At 27.4% G+C, this 17749-nt stretch overlaps 1 protein-coding gene across 4 annotated transcripts in view; it reads right to left on the bottom strand.

Annotated features, from left to right (window-relative positions):
- Positions 1–16782, bottom strand: part of LOC145201938 (polycystin-1-like protein 2) — a 35590-nt gene extending 18808 nt beyond the window's left edge. Inside the window, exons 1-8 of one of the 4 annotated variants that reach the window (XM_090082683.1) lie at positions 16703–16782; positions 9934–10024; positions 8604–8901; positions 5906–6075; positions 2965–3087; positions 2552–2653; positions 1077–1199; positions 158–280 (exon numbers count right to left, since the gene is read on the bottom strand). In XM_090082683.1, coding sequence (XP_089938809.1) covers positions 158–280; positions 1077–1199; positions 2552–2653; positions 2965–3025 — 409 coding nt within the window. In that variant the 5' untranslated portion in view covers positions 3026–3087; positions 5906–6075; positions 8604–8901; positions 9934–10024; positions 16703–16782. Of the gene's footprint in view, positions 1–157; positions 281–1076; positions 1200–2551; positions 2654–2964; positions 3088–5905; positions 6076–8603; positions 8902–9933; positions 10025–10115; positions 10170–11939; positions 12048–14306; positions 14455–16702 lie in introns of those variants that run through there. The other 3 variants (XM_090082681.1, XM_090082682.1, XM_090082684.1) reach the window with 3 other exon arrangements.
- Positions 16783–17749: the final 967 nt, after the last annotated feature.

The following is a 17749-nucleotide window of genomic DNA, read 5'->3' on the forward strand; positions in this document are numbered from 1 at the left end:
CTTTAAAGTCATTGTACGTTATGTAAGCATTGTTTTAATATTATTTCTGCAAACTAACATTAGACAAAAACAGAGTTTTATACAAATCAACCCTTTACAAGTTATTGTAAGCTGATAGTTACTTAGAAAACACTAAAACACATAATAAAAAATGAACCTTCACAGAGCTGAGAAGTAGTGTTGAAAAACAATCCAATAGAGCACAAGCATTGATAAGACCCCAAAAGATTAATGCAGGTAGCATTTGGTGTTTTGCAATGGTCAAAGCATTCATTCACATCTGCATAAAAAAATGGCAGTGATTTTAAAAATTAAAAAACAAATTTGCATTACTGATATGTAACTCAAAACTGCTTCTAGTTAGAGCCACTTACATATAATTCAAAAGTGTTTTCACCATTAACAAAAAACCATAATTTATATGCGCTTAGCTTGATAACTGATAAAGTTTTTTAAAATGCATAACATAAGTGTAAACCACAACACAAATTTGAGTTCAAGCTGGAGTTGAAATACAATCCTATGAGAGACAAGCATCAATAAGACCCCAAAAGAGATATGCAAGTAACTCCTTTTTGTTGGCAATGGCCTAAGCACTCATTTCAATATAAATAAAAAATACCTTCAGAAAGTTTAAGTACTGTGGCTTTCAAAAATATAAAGTCAATTAATTTTTTTGATAACTACTTAATTATATCTTAATTAAATTTTGAAAAGTGATGTAGAAACAAGTGTTTCAATTTTACCCAAAAACTTTCAGCCCACCTTTAAAATTTATCTAAAACAAAGAGATTTCAGTCAAGAGAACTTCACTCTTTTTTACATTGAACTCTTTTTACATATAAACATGATATTATCTAGTTATTTAAAGTTCACTAACCTGAGGCTTTAAGTAAAAACTTAATATTTAAGAAATTTTTGAATTATCAATTTTCATGTGCCCTAGATTTATTAAAAAATTGCATAGCTTTAAACAAAAAGTTATGAGAGACTGCTTCTTAGTATATATCCTAAACAGCTATTCATAAACAGATACTCTTGAGAAGATTTTAAAAAGGCATAACAAAAATATAAACCTTCACAGAGCTGAGAAGTAGTGTTGAAAAACAATCCAATGGAGCACAAGCATTGATAAGACCCCAAAAGATTAATACAGGTAGCATTTGATGTTTTGCAATGGTCTAAGCATTCATTCACATCTATATAAAAAATGACAGTGTTTTGACATGTAACTCAATACTTTCCTAATCATTCTCACTTTTAAAAGAAATAAAACTATTATATACTTACATCTCATCAGTTTTGTAACTGATGATCTAAATATTTGCAACATCAATTTTCTAGAAACAATTGAAGTTGTGCAAGTTGTGCATTTACACTGAAATTTTTTAAAACTTTTTATCATTTATCTAAGTACTTAAAACAGGTAAGATAAATGTTTTGTCAAATTTTTACTAAAACCGGCTTTTTTTGTAGATTTTAAGAAACAATTTATGAACTGATCATTTTGTCAAACAACTAACTACAAATGTAATAAGTACTCTTTACTTATAGATATCAGCAGGAAAGATTTATCTCTGAAAATACTAGTTATTTTCAAAGAGCTACTTTTAAAAGATGTGATGTTTTTTTAGTGCTCGTCCAAAATTTAAGAAAAAATCAGCTTATTTAGAGACCAATGACAAATTTTTTTTTTATTATTTCTTTGACTAGCACACAGTCAAGGAAAACTGAGTATAATAATGTTTGAAAACCAACATGTATTCAATGATTCTTAAAAAATTCACACAGAACAGTCTGGAATCACTATGTCTAAGCAAGCTATTCAAGATTATTCAGCAAAAATTTGAAATTTATAGAAAAGGTTAGAATGTTATGAACCTAAAAAAAAATTACAAAAGAGTATCACAAACAAAGTTGTATTGAAAAAACTGGAATCATAAAAAATCTCCAAAAAATGACTGAAAATTTTATTAAAAGCATAAGAAAAAGTAAAAAAGCTTTTATAAAGGCAAAACGAGGAGTAATGTTTGTCTTATCAAAGTAAAGAATGCTTTGGTTTTTGCTGAAAATCCCATTTTTAAAACTTTTATCATTTTTATTTTGAAAAATTATGAACAAGTATTTTAAGTTCAAACATTCCTACAGTTTTTAATAAGAGCTTAGGGCGGCCGTAATACTTTGTCATATAGTTGTTTCTCCTTTAAAGCAATAACTTTTCTCTTCTGAAAGTATTTTCTGGCTGCATTTTTGTTACGTAATAAACACTTAAAAAATTCTATAGTAAAAATTCAAAATAATAAAATTCATTTATAAACACATGTTTTATTTGCATTTTTTCAATATTAATTTACAATTTTTATACTATATTTACAATTATGCCTCAATATTACGCTATGTATAAATAACAAGACAAATATTGGAATATTAACTTGACAGAAAAATAAAAACCTACCTAAAGAAGTGCCACAACTTTTTAACGAACCAGCAACTTAAATAGCTTAACTGTTTATTTTAACTTAACAAGATTGTGAAACAAGAGAAATAATACCTTCACAAAGACGTGATACTTTATTCAAAGAAAATCCACTTGGGCATAAACATTCTAAAGAGCTATTCCCATTCAGACAAGCAAGAGCTTCTTGTTTTTCAACTAAGTGAGATAAATATATATATACATATATATACATATATATATATATATATATATATATATATATATATATATATATATATATATATATATATATATATATATATATATATATATATATATATATATATATATATATATATATATATATATATATATATATATATATATATATATATATATATATCTTGACTAGACTGATTATGTAAACCTCATCATTAATATATTGGAAAACTATTTGCTTTAAGCCAAGATAAAGATTTAAAACTAAGAAAATATAAAAATAAATTATTTGTTCAAAATTAAAAAACCTTTGCATGTAAAGTTCCCATCTATATAATAGCCTTCTAAGCAAGTACAAACAAAATACATCTTAGCTTCATTGATGCAGTATTCATTTTGATTGTTGCTACAATTTCCAGAAACACAAATTCCTACAATTAATATTTAAATATTATCAAACATCAGAATAGTATATATTGTTTTTCATTTATTAGGATAAAAGACAAAAAATTCACAATTAACTTTAGCCAATTAGAAAACTACTTATTATTATCAAATACTTCAACTCTTTTATCAGTTTTTAATGCAAATTAATTAAACAATATAAGAATTAGAACTTTTTTAGACTTGAAAAGCACAGTAAAACATTGCAAAATACAGCATTAAACAAATGTTATTTTAGTGTAACTGTTGAAATTTTAAAAACTAAAGCAAAAAAAATAAAAAAATGATTTCATTTGTAAATTTGCTACAGCCCTTTAAAAAATGGCAGAAAAATGATATCGATAATTAGTTAATGTTAACAAGAGGACTTTTTAAATGCTATAGCTAACATTTAATATTGTTACTAAGTATAAACAAATATGACATGAAAATAATGAAAAAGCAAAATTAGCAGCACTATGTTTCAGAAATTGACAATAGGCATACCATCAATCAATTTAAAATATTTTAGTTAAGAAAATATCTAGTTGTTTATTAAACTTTAATTATATTAAAGTGATATACTACACTTTATAATAGTAAAAGTGTCAGGTACTTAAAAGTGTTGTCAATAGTAATATATTTAATTAGTTTAAGGGATTTTTGCCTTATCATACATTTTCTGGAACAATGTGATCACTGACTGGTTGATACATAAAACCAATTGATAGTATCAGAGTTTTTCTAATGCAGTTTTTTCTAAGAACTTCTTAAGAAGAAGAAAAATTTTCATGCTCATTTTATTTTATTAGATTTTTGAAAAAAGAATTTACAAATTTATGGTTTAAAAATATAAGCTTTTACTTTTACTTTTAGTACAAATGTAAAATTTTATGAGCCAGACAAATGTAAAATTTTTTATGGCTGTTTTATGGCTGTCTGATAGACCCCCAAATCATTACAAGCCTTGAAACTAGACCCAGATTTAGGTCTATCAAACAGTTCCAATTTTACTGAAGTGATATTATTTTGTAGAAGGAAAAACAAGACAATAAATTTTTTTGTGCAAAATACATTCTTAATGAGCCTGATATTTGGTATATTGATATTTGGTATCCAGATGTTTTTTGTATTATAAAACATTTTCTTAAAAATTTACCCCTTGGAACTATAATTAATTTGCTACAAATAGATTTCTTAGATTTTATTAAATTTGAAAAACGAACAAACTAAAATATAGTATAAGTAGTCATTTCACTTTTAACCTTTTTAATATTTTTTTAACAATTTAACAAGCGAAACTACATATTTAATCTTTTTAATACTTTATTACTGTTTTAAACCCATTCTTTTTGTTAAATCAATTGTATCACTTTAATAGTTACTTATATCACTCCAATATTGCCTCATATCACTCAAATTCACTCCATTATATTTACTTAAAAAGCAGGGCTGTGGAGTCGATAAGCCACTATTCTGACTCTGACTTTATTCTAACTCCTTGATTTTATCATGGACTGACTCCAACTCTGTCCCCCAACTCCGACTCCAACCAACTTTAAGTAACCAATTTGAAACAACCAATTTACTGTAGTAAAATGTTAATATTGGCTATTTAATCACCATTTATTAGAAAACAATTTCTAAACAAACAACTTTTCTGAACTCTTGTTATGCAATATACTCTTATGCAGTCACTAATAAAATTATAAATTTGTCAAAATCATGTTTGAAATATTGTCAGTAGGACAGAAAGTTCTTTAAGTTCATATTCTTGAAGAATCTTTTCCACCAAGACCTGGAGAAATTCGCTGGTGTGATAAGTTTTGGTGTCTGTTACTGCCAATGCAAGGTAGATACTTCATTTTTTCAAAAACAAATCGGACATTGATTGCAAAATAGTTCACTCTGTTAAGAAACACAATGCGTCACTGGAGAGATTTTTTAAGTTCTTCTTTTTGTTTAACACCTTCAATCACTAATTTTCTGATACTCTCTCTGTCTCTGTCTCTGTCTCTCTCCCTCTCTCTCTCTCTCTCTCTCTCTCTGTCTCTCAGTCTTTCTGTTTTGTGAAGCAGCTTTTTTGTGCTTGGTAGTTGCATACCTAGCTTTCTACTAAGAATATGCAGCACAGTGTCAGACACTTAAAGTCAGGAGTTGGGGCATTATAAAGTTATCTAGTTTAAGGGATGGTAGAGGAAAGCACAGGGAAGGTTTATGATTTATGATTCGCAGTGATAGATATTCTATAGCCAAATTTCAACCTGTAATGAGCTAATAACGCTAATTTCTTATAAAATGTTAAGGAATATTTTATTATAGTAATTTTACTTTAAGATTTTATATTATAGGAATACCATTGTAGGGTAAGAAATTTAAAAAATTCAGTTAAAGAATACTAAGTAAACTGGTATCTTCAACTTGTAAATCTTGTATCTTGTAAAAATTTAGAATTGCGAAGGCCAATTGGTTGGTTCTAATATTTTGTTGTCAAATAGCAACAAGGCCCAGTAAAGAGTTAACTTTTTTCTTTGTATATATATGTATATGTGCATGTATATGTGAATACATTATATTAGTTAATTGAACAATATTTTATCTGTTTTAAAAGTCTATTTTTATGGGTTAACGTTATAAACTTTTGTAAAATTCTAATTCAAATTAAATTATATGATTAGTTTGTTACTATTCTTTATCTTTATCTAATTTGAGTCTTTATCTTGTTAGACTTAGCACTTTTAAAAAATCAACATTCATTTAACAATATACCATTCATTTACCAATAAACCTCTTCACAAACTGAAATTAAATAACTTTTAAAATTACCTAATCTAATTGAATTGAACCAATTTTGAGAAGATAATGTTGATGATAAAATATTTAAAAGATCCACCACACCAACAGAAAGGACAGAGAGACCATTTACAACAGTAAGAACTTCTATGTAATATTTCTGAATTGATCTTAAGTTGATGCTTGAAGAAGTTTGCAAAACCCTATGAATAAAAAAACATAACTAGAAATAAGAAGTCATAGGATAATTTATACATTGAAGATGAAAATGTGGTGCAGAGCTTACACTACATAAAAGGGTGACATTTAATGGGTCAGTATTTTTAATGAGTAGGTCAGTATTTTTTACTTTTATATTTCAGTATTTTATTGAGATGGTCAGTATTATAATTAGCTATCAGTTAATTAACTTAGTTATCAGTTTTTATTTAAATGGTCAGTAAACTAACCAAGTGCTCAGTTATTTAACTAAAATAATTTGTATTTTGAATAAAATAATTTACATTTTTAATTAATATATAATGATTTACAACTTAAGTAAAATGATCTTTATTCAATTAATGTATTATTTACTTTGACTCAAATAATTAAGTAAAATTTATAAGTAAGAATGCCATTTTTATCTGAGCATTAAACAAAGAAAGTTTAAAAAATTTGTAACAGAATACAAATTTTCTAGTGAAAAAGAAAATGACAGAATAGGAGAGCAAGCCTCATTGAAATCAAACATAAACAAAAATGTGAGTGGATAAGATGTGAAATAAGGAAGATGCAATTGAAGTTAAACTCCTTTTAATTCATCAAGAAATTTTAGGCCTGAGAGCTACTTAGATTTAGAAAGATTTAGGTTTATTTTGAATATTTCAGAGAGATAGAAAAGAGAGAGAGAGAGAGAGAGAGAGAGAGAGAGAGAGAGAGAGATGGTGCTAAATCAATTTAAAATTCATTCTCTAATGCTTCTGGCTAAAATGGTGTTGAGTACAATTGTCAGAATGCAGATAGAAAGGCTGAGGCTATAGTAAACTAAAGCCTAAAATATAAAAAGATAAAATTATTGATGATATAGAAACATCGCAAAAAAATCAGAATAAAGAGATCTTTAAAAAAGGTTTTTCAGGTTTGCTTTTGAAAAAATGGAAAACACTAGAAACAGAATTTTCTGGGTACACAACAATGGTTAAATTCTCATTAAAATTGATATGAAGGTCTTAGACATTTCACACCAAGTACTAATAATGCTCTTAATTCTTTGAAAGTGAATAATGAAAACACTTTAAGGAAGAGGCTTCCATTTTCAATATTTAAAGAGGTTTCACTAGAGATGGTTGCAAAATGGTCAAATGATTATGCAACAAACATAAAAAAAAAACAACCATGTATCAACAATTACACTAAAATAGTGAACAAAAGGTTATCAGTGGGTGAAGACTTTCGATCAGTTTAAACAAAAAGCTTTTAAGGTGGACCTTAACTATGATGAACAATGAAGAAAAATGGTCACACAATATATGTAGTTATGCAGATTTTTTAAGAAATTTGTGCGCAAACATATTGTTTATTTTTTAATTCAAATGAAATATTGTAATTTTTACTGACAAAACTAAATTGAAATACTGACCATTTGTTTAAAATATTGAAACAAAACTGAACCATACCAGTTGTGAACTTGAACCAAAGTTATATATTTACTAACCAAAAAATATTGAACAATTGTTTCAGAAAATACTGATTAATTCATCACAAATACTGACCAAAACAATTCTATATAAAATAAAATTGCTCCCAAAAAATGCTGATTGAATTTTTATAACATATACAACAAGAGAAGTAGCTGTACTAATATATGAAAAGATCATGTATCTAAGAGGGTTATAAACAGATAATAAATGAGTTTTTAAGTAGTTGTTATAGTCTCTCTCTATCTAGCTACAACATAAAACAAGGATGTAGCACAGGAAGAGATCCAAGAAAATTGTTTTACATTACTGGAAATTAAACTCCATAAATTCTTAACTAACACTTTTAGGCAGCCTCTAAATACTAAAAATTGGCTGATAGATTCTTTTGAAGAAGCTATTCACTCAGCCCCATGAAATTTGGGGGGGGGGGGGCTGAGGTTCATGTAAAATATTATGAAAATCAAGCAACATTTAAGAGGTAGCAGATTTTTATTAAAATTTCAAAATTGCCACAACTTTTATGAATTTATCCATAGTCAGAAAAAAAACTTGAAAATTCCAGGGTAAATCTACTATATTGTTAATTTCAATTTAATGTTAATTGGAAAAGCAATTTGAAGAGACTTCTTATAAAAAGAATAATTACCTAATCTGTACCTAGATTGCATTGAGAAGATATATTTTATCAATAGGGAGCATAATTTTCTCGTAAATGAGCTATGCACTATTTTTGCCTTTGATGTTACAAATTATTGAAAAAAAGTTGGATATCAAATCAGCAAGAAGTCGTTTGGAATACAATTTTACAATGTTATATATAGAGACAGCAAATGATATATTAACTTATTCTGTTCTGTCAAAATTTAAAGCTCTAGATGCTTTCATGTTAATTTTGTGGAAAACTCTAGTTTAAAAAAGTTCCAGATTTTATAACACCATATCATCCAACTTTTTTTAATTTGTTCTTTCTAAAAAAAGATATCCTACAAGAAAAAAAAAATCTACCATCAGATAAAAATGCCAACAAGTAATTAAGTACAATAAAAAATTACCCTAATGCAGAACTACTTAATATCAATGTCTTGTTGCCAGGAGAACTGTCAGTACTTAAATAAAGCTCACATTGTAGACTGCATGAAATGGAGAACTTGTAACTTTTTGATTCTTTCGGTTGAAACCATCCGCGTATTCTTTCACCATAATTAGAACTTATATTTAATGATGTCTCAATCCCATTAACAAACCCATAAGAGTCAGGAGATGTTGGAAACTTTGGATTTGATTTAAGTCCATTTAACCCTGTATACTTGTAATTGCCATAGTAGAGTTCAAAAAATAAGCCAACTGTGTCTGTATGAAAAAACAAAGGTCGGATTAGTGTAAAAATGTATTCCATAAAAATGCTTTTCAGAAAAAACTAGCTTAATATTTAGTTAGCTATAATCTAATACTTAAGCTAATAAATTATCAATACTAAAGTATATGCAATAACTTTAAAAACATTGTTTAAAAAGCTCAGAAAGAGAAACTAAATAAAAAGTGGAAATCCACATTAGAAGATCAACTCAACATTCCCCATACAAATTTCTCATAAGTAATTAAGGTATTTATGTAGAAGAAATGAATTTTAATTTATGTAGAAGAAAGAAATTTAAAAGCATTTTTTTAAAAAACTCAGAAAAAAAAAGAAACTAATTAAAAAGTGGAAACCCATATAAGATCAACTTGACATTCCTCATGAAAATTCCTGATAAATAATTTAAGTGTTTATAAAGAAGAACTGATTCTTTTAGCATAAAGCAAAAATAGTTGAAAAATGATCCAACATCGAATAAGTAAAAACTTTAAAGGAGTTAGTAGAGCAAATAAAAAATGAAGTTTACAAAAGTAGTTTCAAATTCAACTATTATCTTCTCAAAGTGAAGTTTAGTAACAAACCTGACAATATTGATCGATGACACCAGTAATATTATATTTAGAGTATCTAACAGCAATTTACTTAATACCTTGAATTAGACTGCAAGTCAAGTTTAAGTTTTCTTATTGCAATTGCTCAATAACTTTACTTATTATCTTTTTAACTTTTGGCAGGTGAGATCTTTAGATGAGATTATTTAAGTGGAAGAGTCTGTCTCATTGACCACAGGGCCAATAATTTCATTAAAAAATACATATGTTTTTGACACAAAAAAAATTATTATGACTGCTAAATTAAATATTACTGCACTATTGTAGATAAATAATTGCTTAAAATCTGTGTAATGACATTCATATACAATTACACATAACAAAAATATATATTTTATAACAGAAAAAAAATGCATATTATATATAACATAAGAATTATTGAAAGTAATAACTGATTAACATTCATTAACTTACAATAGTCTTGTTTTGTTAGATTGTTGTTTGAATCAATAACTCCTTGAAACAACACAGTAGTTACACAATTTAGAGCAGCAGCTAAGATAATCTAAAAAAAAGTTATATAAGTAGCTTATTTAAACTTAAAAATTGAAAAAAAATTTCTTAAAAAGCAGTTTATAAAAAATTAATATACAAACTTCAGCCCCAAATTAAATTTTTTTTTTCGCATTCGAAATAATTCAAATAAAAACAAAGAAATAAAAAAAATAAAAATATTATAGCAGCAGAGCGCGTTGCTGAAACATGTTTTGATATTTTAAACTATGACATTTAGTCGTTTGTCATAATTTAAAATATTAAGACGCAATTAGTTTTAACTAAAATGTGACATCCTTTAACTGAAGTGTGACATGTTTTAACTAAAAGTTTAATGTGACATGTTTTAACAAAAATGTTTTATTTAAATGTCGAGAACCTGGTAAATACCAGTATAATTTTGAAACATTTTTTTAACAAGTGCTGCTTCATAAGAATGCATAGCTATATTCAAAATTAATTGAATATCGGTTAACTTCTAGACCAACCTACATTTAAAGAAAATTTCACAGGGCAATGAAAAATTTTTTAATGAAAAAATTGAGCAGTCATAGGTGGAAACTTTAACTTTTTTATAAAAAAAAAAAAAGATGCAAAACCAGAGTATGCCCGATAAATTTGTTAAAAATATGTACTTATTTAGTAAGTTTTACAGTACAAAATATTTGTATTTTAAAACAGGCGAGGACGAGAACGAAGTAATAAATAAAGATAGCGACGTTAAAGTCCTAAAGATAATACGAACCCGGACTTTCAGATGAAACCAAAAACATTAATGCCAGGTTATAATTGTGTTGTAAAGTTTGCCATGAAGAAACCAGGAAGTAGTCTTTTATATGTTAAAAAAAAACAAGGTGTGGATTGCGATCTTTGATAAAATAGCTGATTTACTTGCCAATTCTCCTCTTTATTCTAAATTTCTCATCCAGTTTTTTTTAGGAGAAAGAAATAATTGATTAAATCTGATCTGTTGATTAAATCGTTTATAATGGTAAAGTGATAAAAGGTTTACGTATAATTGTTGAAATAATGTGTTCTGAAATAACACAGTTCATCTTATCGATGTTTCTCTTTTAAGAAAAGTTGCTAGTCGTGGAGTTGACATAAATATTACCTGAGTAAAATCAAGTAATTTCATTTTTAAAAAGATTTTTTTAATTTTTTTTTTTTTACGACAATATAATGAAACTAGTTGTGGGATAAAGGCAGCGTTTAACATTTTAAAATCCACTGATAGATTTTTTTTTCTTTTCCTGATACCGCGATGAAATTTGAGTTTGTTTGACATTTTTAAGTAAAATTATATATTTACTACTAATTTCTTGAGAGTCAAGTAGATGAAACAACTGGCTGCTCTACAAAGGTAGATTTTGGACTTCAGCCTCACCATAAACACACTGTCAATTAAACCTTATTAACCTTAAATTTCAAAATAATATTTCCAGAGAACTAAATTAACCTTAAACGAAAAATTTATCGTTTTTTTAAAAAACGACGTGTAAAATATTTTACCACATATTTACATTTTACATTATCTTTACATTTTACATTATGGGGCTAAAATCAATTTGGGAAATAACTGAAAATAAAATAAAATATTTACTTAGAGATTGTTACAGTCATGCAAGAGAAACAAATTTGATGTTTTTTCCAGGAATTTAAAAACTAGCATTCACTTACGATTTCATAGCTGCTGAAAAATAGATATATGTATTGTACGACAAAAACAACAACAACTGAACTACTGTTTAAAAATGATGTTAAAAAAAAATTAAGAAAACTTTATTAGAAGTTTCTCAACATCGTAATCTAGTTCAACATCAGGTCAAAGTTCAACTTAATGCTAGCAATGCAAGTCAGAAGCAGCCTCTAGTTTCTTAAGAAAAGAATCACCTAATGTTGCTTTGGTTATAAAGTAACTTTACCCCGTGGTCCTGTTTTAATTCCTTTTAAAGTGTGAAACTGCAAAAAAGATCTCGATGTCCCGAAATTTCAAATTTATGATGATTTGACTAAAATGTTTTTGAATACGTAAAAAAATTAAAGAAAAAACTGACTTATCAAAAAAAATTCACATGACCTTATGTAAAGAAAACAAAACCATGCAAATCTAATTAATCTTAATAACCTTGTGAGTGTAATAAATATGCCGCTCGTTTTCTTGATTCAACAAATCAAGAAACTCACGTGTCATCACATGACAACCGCTCTTGATTTGATTTATACGCTTTTTCTGTTTGTTTTTTTTTTTTTTTTTGCATCTTAACTCCAGCTAATATAAATTTATTTGAACAAAAGAATTAAAAATGATGTTAACTTTTTTTTTTATAAATTTCATAAGTACTTAAGTAACATTTAGATAATGAATTTAAATAAATACATTCCTTTATTGAAAAATTGCAAAGTAAAATCTTTTTCAAGCAAAACTCATGCCTAATTATATATGTAGAGCTATTGCGTTTGATAAACTCACTGTATATGCGTTTGCTGCGTAGGGTGAGGGGGGATATTTTGAGTTAGCGCGGCAATAGTGTAAATTTCTTTGTACGGATAATACGAGGAAAGAGATTTTTTGAGTGTGAAAGTGTAAAAGATACTGTTAAGTCCTTGGGGAATGAGTTTGGTTTAAGGGTGGTGTGGGTGTGGTCTGTGCATAGCTCGTCTATGATTTCTATAACGGTAGATATCTAGTCTTCCAACACTTTAGGCTTAGGTAATGTAAAAAACAAAATCTTAATACAATTGATACAATAAAATAATTCCTCAATCAAAATATAAGATAATAATATGCAATCATTTAAAAACTTTCTCATACACTTTTGGATTGAGACCAAAGTGTCTTTCGACATTAGAATTATTCTCACTTTAAAATCTTTTCTTTCTCTTTAAAAAATATCTTTTCAAATTGTTACCACTTTTTCACAAAAATTTCTATTGTCTTTTACTAAAAATCTTCTACAGTTTTTCAACCTTTCTTTTTCTGTCAATCTGCAGATTTTTTTTAAAGCAGGTGTTGTCCTAACAAAGGCAATATACTTTAAATATACTTTATCTTCAAGTTCGCTTAGTGTTTTCGACCGCTGAGTCAAAGTTCTCTTAAACAGATTTTACCGATCAACTTTTGATTACTGTTTGTCTCTGGTCTCGATTTGTTTGTAAAAATCATACAAGAGTTGCAGAACTTTCGCACACCTTGCTAATTGAACTATTATCATTTTATCAGTGTAGTTACAAATACATTTTCTTGTCATTTTTGCAAAAACTGCAATAAACTTTAGTGGTGCTATTTATTCTTCATGTAATTGTACATGTGTGTCCACGGAGTACTTCGGTTATTTCCCACTTGTATTCGATCGAATATGTTATTTGTTTAAGTCAGGTAATGCTTAAAGATTATGTTTACAAATTCCTTCATTTCCCCTCCTCAAAATATTCCTTTTTGTTGAATCCATAAAGAGAATACGTGCTATAAGTTGCATAATCTTTAGTTGATTGAACGAATACTTTCTTATCAGTGTTCTCAATCACATATACATTTATAATATTATAGTTATATAAGTTAACCATTTCAAAAGTATATGCTGCGCTCGCATTTCCGTCCAGTTCCCTTCTAAGATTATCAAAATAAACTACTTTTTGGTACTAATTTATACTTAAAAATGACTTCAAGGTTCCCATTTTATATGGGATTCCACTATGAAGAAAAGAGTTTCCACATTTCAAATTCCCATGTACACTTCCAACTTAACATTTTTACTGAACTCTCTTTAAATAATTTATTATTTAAGAAGTTCTTGATATTAAACCCCGATTCGGACAAAGGTTTTATAAGAAATTTCCACGAGTTCTTAAGTGTTTACGGCAAGATTGTGAGTTTCAAAAAAGATGCAGAGACATCCTTAGATAAATGAAATAAGCATGACTAGTAGCTCTTGAGATTTTTTGGACGAAAATAAGAATTTCGTAAAAAACACTTTCCACAAACTTACAATAACATTATCAATTTTAGCAAAAATGTTTAAAGATACTAAAAATTGTAGTTGGTGTTGAATTGTAATCGTTGTATTTATTTTGGTGATAAGATATTTTTATCCGGATGAATTATTTCCGAGGGATTATTTTCCCTCGCAGCATTTATTTCCTGGGGGGTTATTTGTTGGTGCAGTTATCAAATATCAAGATTAACTAGTAGGAAGATGATAAAGTAATGGAATATTGAGTTTTTTGTTCTGTTTTTAATTACCCTATTCAAAGTTTAATTTAATAGTTAGTAATTTAAAATTTTTTATTACCAGTATTTCAAAAGCCAGTTTCATCTTTAAGTAGGTCTTTTCCAAAATGAATAGCAATGCGTTTCACACACAACTTAACAATTAAAACGCTTTTATATGTAGGCGTAATATAAAACCCCGGCACACATTATTTATGGCGGTTAATGCTTTGTAACTAACTGTTGTTAACATTTTACATCACTTAATAAGTGGTACTTTTTTTTAGATGCAAAACACCTCTTCTTAACCGCATCTCAATATTTTCTCATTTAATTTTTGAACACCCTGCGTACGGGGTATTATTTACTCACATTTCAATCAAAAAATGAAAAAGAAACTTAATTATTCAAGTATTAATTTTTTATTAGAACAATAAATTGTTTATTAGATTGTGGGAGCTTCTCACGATGTGGTTGTGATGAGAATTAAACATATATAAATACTCTCATAATTTCTTTGTAAATTTTTTTCAATTAACTTGAAGGCCTATTTATTTATGTGTTTAGTTTAAAAAATCTTTCCCGTAACAATAATTAAATAAGAATTAAGGGGAAGAAACCATTCTGTAATCTCGGTACACTTTGTCTGAGCTCATCAAACTTTGTGTGAGCTTTACCTATAAAATCAGTATAAAGTTCTTGCGCACTTAATAGTCACATTGATTCTGATTAGGAATGTACTTCCTAAATATTCCTTACTTAAAATCTTATCTCTCTGATGAAGTTTTTAAATATTTGGTGCAGCCTCTACATCAACATCGGATGTCAAATCCAACTGATTTCTTTCAATTGATTGAGTTTAATGTGTTATAGTATGACTGTAAAAAGCGGCAATCAAATTGAAAATAAATAAATTTAGTCTGAGAGCAACAGTGAAACACAAAGATTACAAAGCTGCAGTAAATTTATGGTGTCTTTTTATTGCAGCGCGATAACGACGGTTCGGTAACTGGTAGTAATATGAATCTATTAAGAAACAGGCAAGTTTGATGACTCACAAATTAGAAAATTCATCGTAAATTCTTTACATGTACATTTACATCACTGCTTTCTATTTATTTACGAAACTATACGTTTTGTCATTTATTTGATTATTGATCTCAGTAGATCATTCGATGGGAATCAACACAAACAATCTGAAGTAGCACTTGAAAGAAAAGAAGGTGCATTATATAGTTAGTCATCGAATGCAAGATGCCATTTCTGTTGAGCTTACTTCTTGTCCGTATTATGGGAACATTGGATTAGGCAGTTTTTAGGAGAAAGATAATAATACCAATTAATTAATTGAGTTAAATCAAGTAGTTAAGTGAAAAAAAGTTTAGGATTATGGGTATTGAAAAGTTTTCTTAATGAAGGGCAAATATTTTACATGACGAATGTTATTGTAATGTAAGGAAAGTCTCAGAGGGAAAAGTCTGTTGTTCCTCAAAGTGTAAAGTTATTCACGAATGACTTTTATTGACGTAATTTCTTCAACATTTTCGCACTCTAATCCTAAGGTTGTTATTTTAACTTTTCATCAAGAAAAATGTTAAGATAAAAATAATTTTTTAAAATATTAAAGGTGACCAAACATTTTCAAAGGTGATGATCGACAAAATGGCGATTGAAAAGTTGACGATTTAAAAGTTTTATTAAAAACATTTTTTTTATTTACGAAATAGAATTTGTGAAACTGCTTCTTCTTCAACTTTAAGTAGTTAAATAATAATTAACTCTTAGTTATCATTCATTTCTCTTAATTTTTAAAATATTTGCAAATCCTACATCATATAATAAATCCATCTACTTAGTAAAAATCTAACTTAAGCTTTTTAAGCATTTTTTGTTAATAATTCGGAAAAGTCTCAGACTTTTATTTAAAATGTTTCTGTCTTTATAGAATGAGTCTTTGTTGTTTTTCAAGTCTTTTAATTATTGAATCGAAAAAATTCGGATGTGTTATTCAATATGAACATATCTTGCTTTGCAAAGTCAAAATATCGAAGTCAAAATGTCGATTTCTGTTTCAGGCTATAAAGCAATTAATGGAAAGTTGTCGATATATAATCTCTATATCTTCTTATTTAGTTTTTAAACCATACCTTTTACAGGTTTTTATTACGGGGTATTATTTACTCACATTTGAATCAAATTATGAAAAATGAAGCTTAATTATTAGAGCATAAATTTTTCATTTAAACCTTAAATTATTTATGAGATTGTGGGAGCTTCTTACGATGTGGTTGGGATGGGTACGAAACATATTTACTTCCACTCACACTAATGAGAATACCTCAGATTCTAGCATCTGAAGTACGAAGTTAGATAAACTTCAGCTTTGAAAAAATTTCGTACAGTAACTATTTGTATGCAAGAATGAGCTAAAAAATAGTCTTGATCATTTGGTTATTACAAATCCTAGCTATTTCTTACTTTAACCAAAGATTTTTCTTCTTTCTTTTTTTCCGTCTCTTTTTACTCTCTGTTTCATTTAGCCTCTGTGTCATTTGACTTAAGCTTGTGTTTATAGAGTCGTTACATTATTTACATCGCAATCATACTTTGACACGTTGGATAATGTGAAAGTTTACTCTATCGTGTTCTTTTGTCATCATTCTCTTTTTTTCCTAAACTTGTTTTTAATTTTTTTACAACCTTGTATTCTCTTTATTTTTGACAACATTTTGATAATTTTAACGCGAAGGTGCATACTCTACTTTTGTTATTTTTATTAAAAAAATTTCTTTTGCACTTTTTGAATGAAAACATGTAATATTTTGAATATTTTTATAGTTGAGCTTAAATTTGTAATATTACGACAAAATCGTAAATAATATCACTTGTAATATAAAGAACAATTGCAGTTTTAGAAGAATTTTAGCCTAAGATAACATCAAATTTGCTGTGACAAAATGTCTTGAAATAAATAGACCTAAATTTGTGGTTTTTAAAGTTAAGCATTAATTTTGGTAAAATCAAATATAACATTAATAAAAGTAAACCAACTCTTACTCACATTTTTTAAAAAACTAAAAAGTTTATTAAGCTCATCAATATTATCTAAAGGACCAATGAGATGTTTAATGTTGACGCCTGAATCACATAAAGATTTCTCGAATAAAATGTCAAGCTTAAAGTAATGTAAAACTAGAAAAACCAAAAGAAGTTCTGAATTTGGATTTTATATTTTATCTCGAAATTTTTATATGTATTCCACTCTACGACACTGTAAAATTATCCATCCAAACACCGATAACAAAATCTGAAACTGCATTTATTAACAATTCAGTATCATGGTCCAGTTTTTTTGAATTACTTTCAGGGCATCAAGAAAATATTCATATGAATGAAAATGTGGTAAAAGTGGCCCACTCCCTTCCCACTAAACCTCTTTGTTTGACTGCCCTTGACAATAATTTATTTGATATTTATCTTAGATAATTCTTTATTTACGTTCAACTTTCCCTTTTTTATTGCAGC

Source organism: Hydra viridissima, unplaced genomic scaffold, assembly GCF_058129835.1.
Source record: "Hydra viridissima isolate aposymbiotic clone 2 unplaced genomic scaffold, HvirCarnegie_v1 scaffold_3, whole genome shotgun sequence".
Taxonomy (NCBI): Eukaryota; Metazoa; Cnidaria; class Hydrozoa; order Anthoathecata; family Hydridae; genus Hydra; species Hydra viridissima.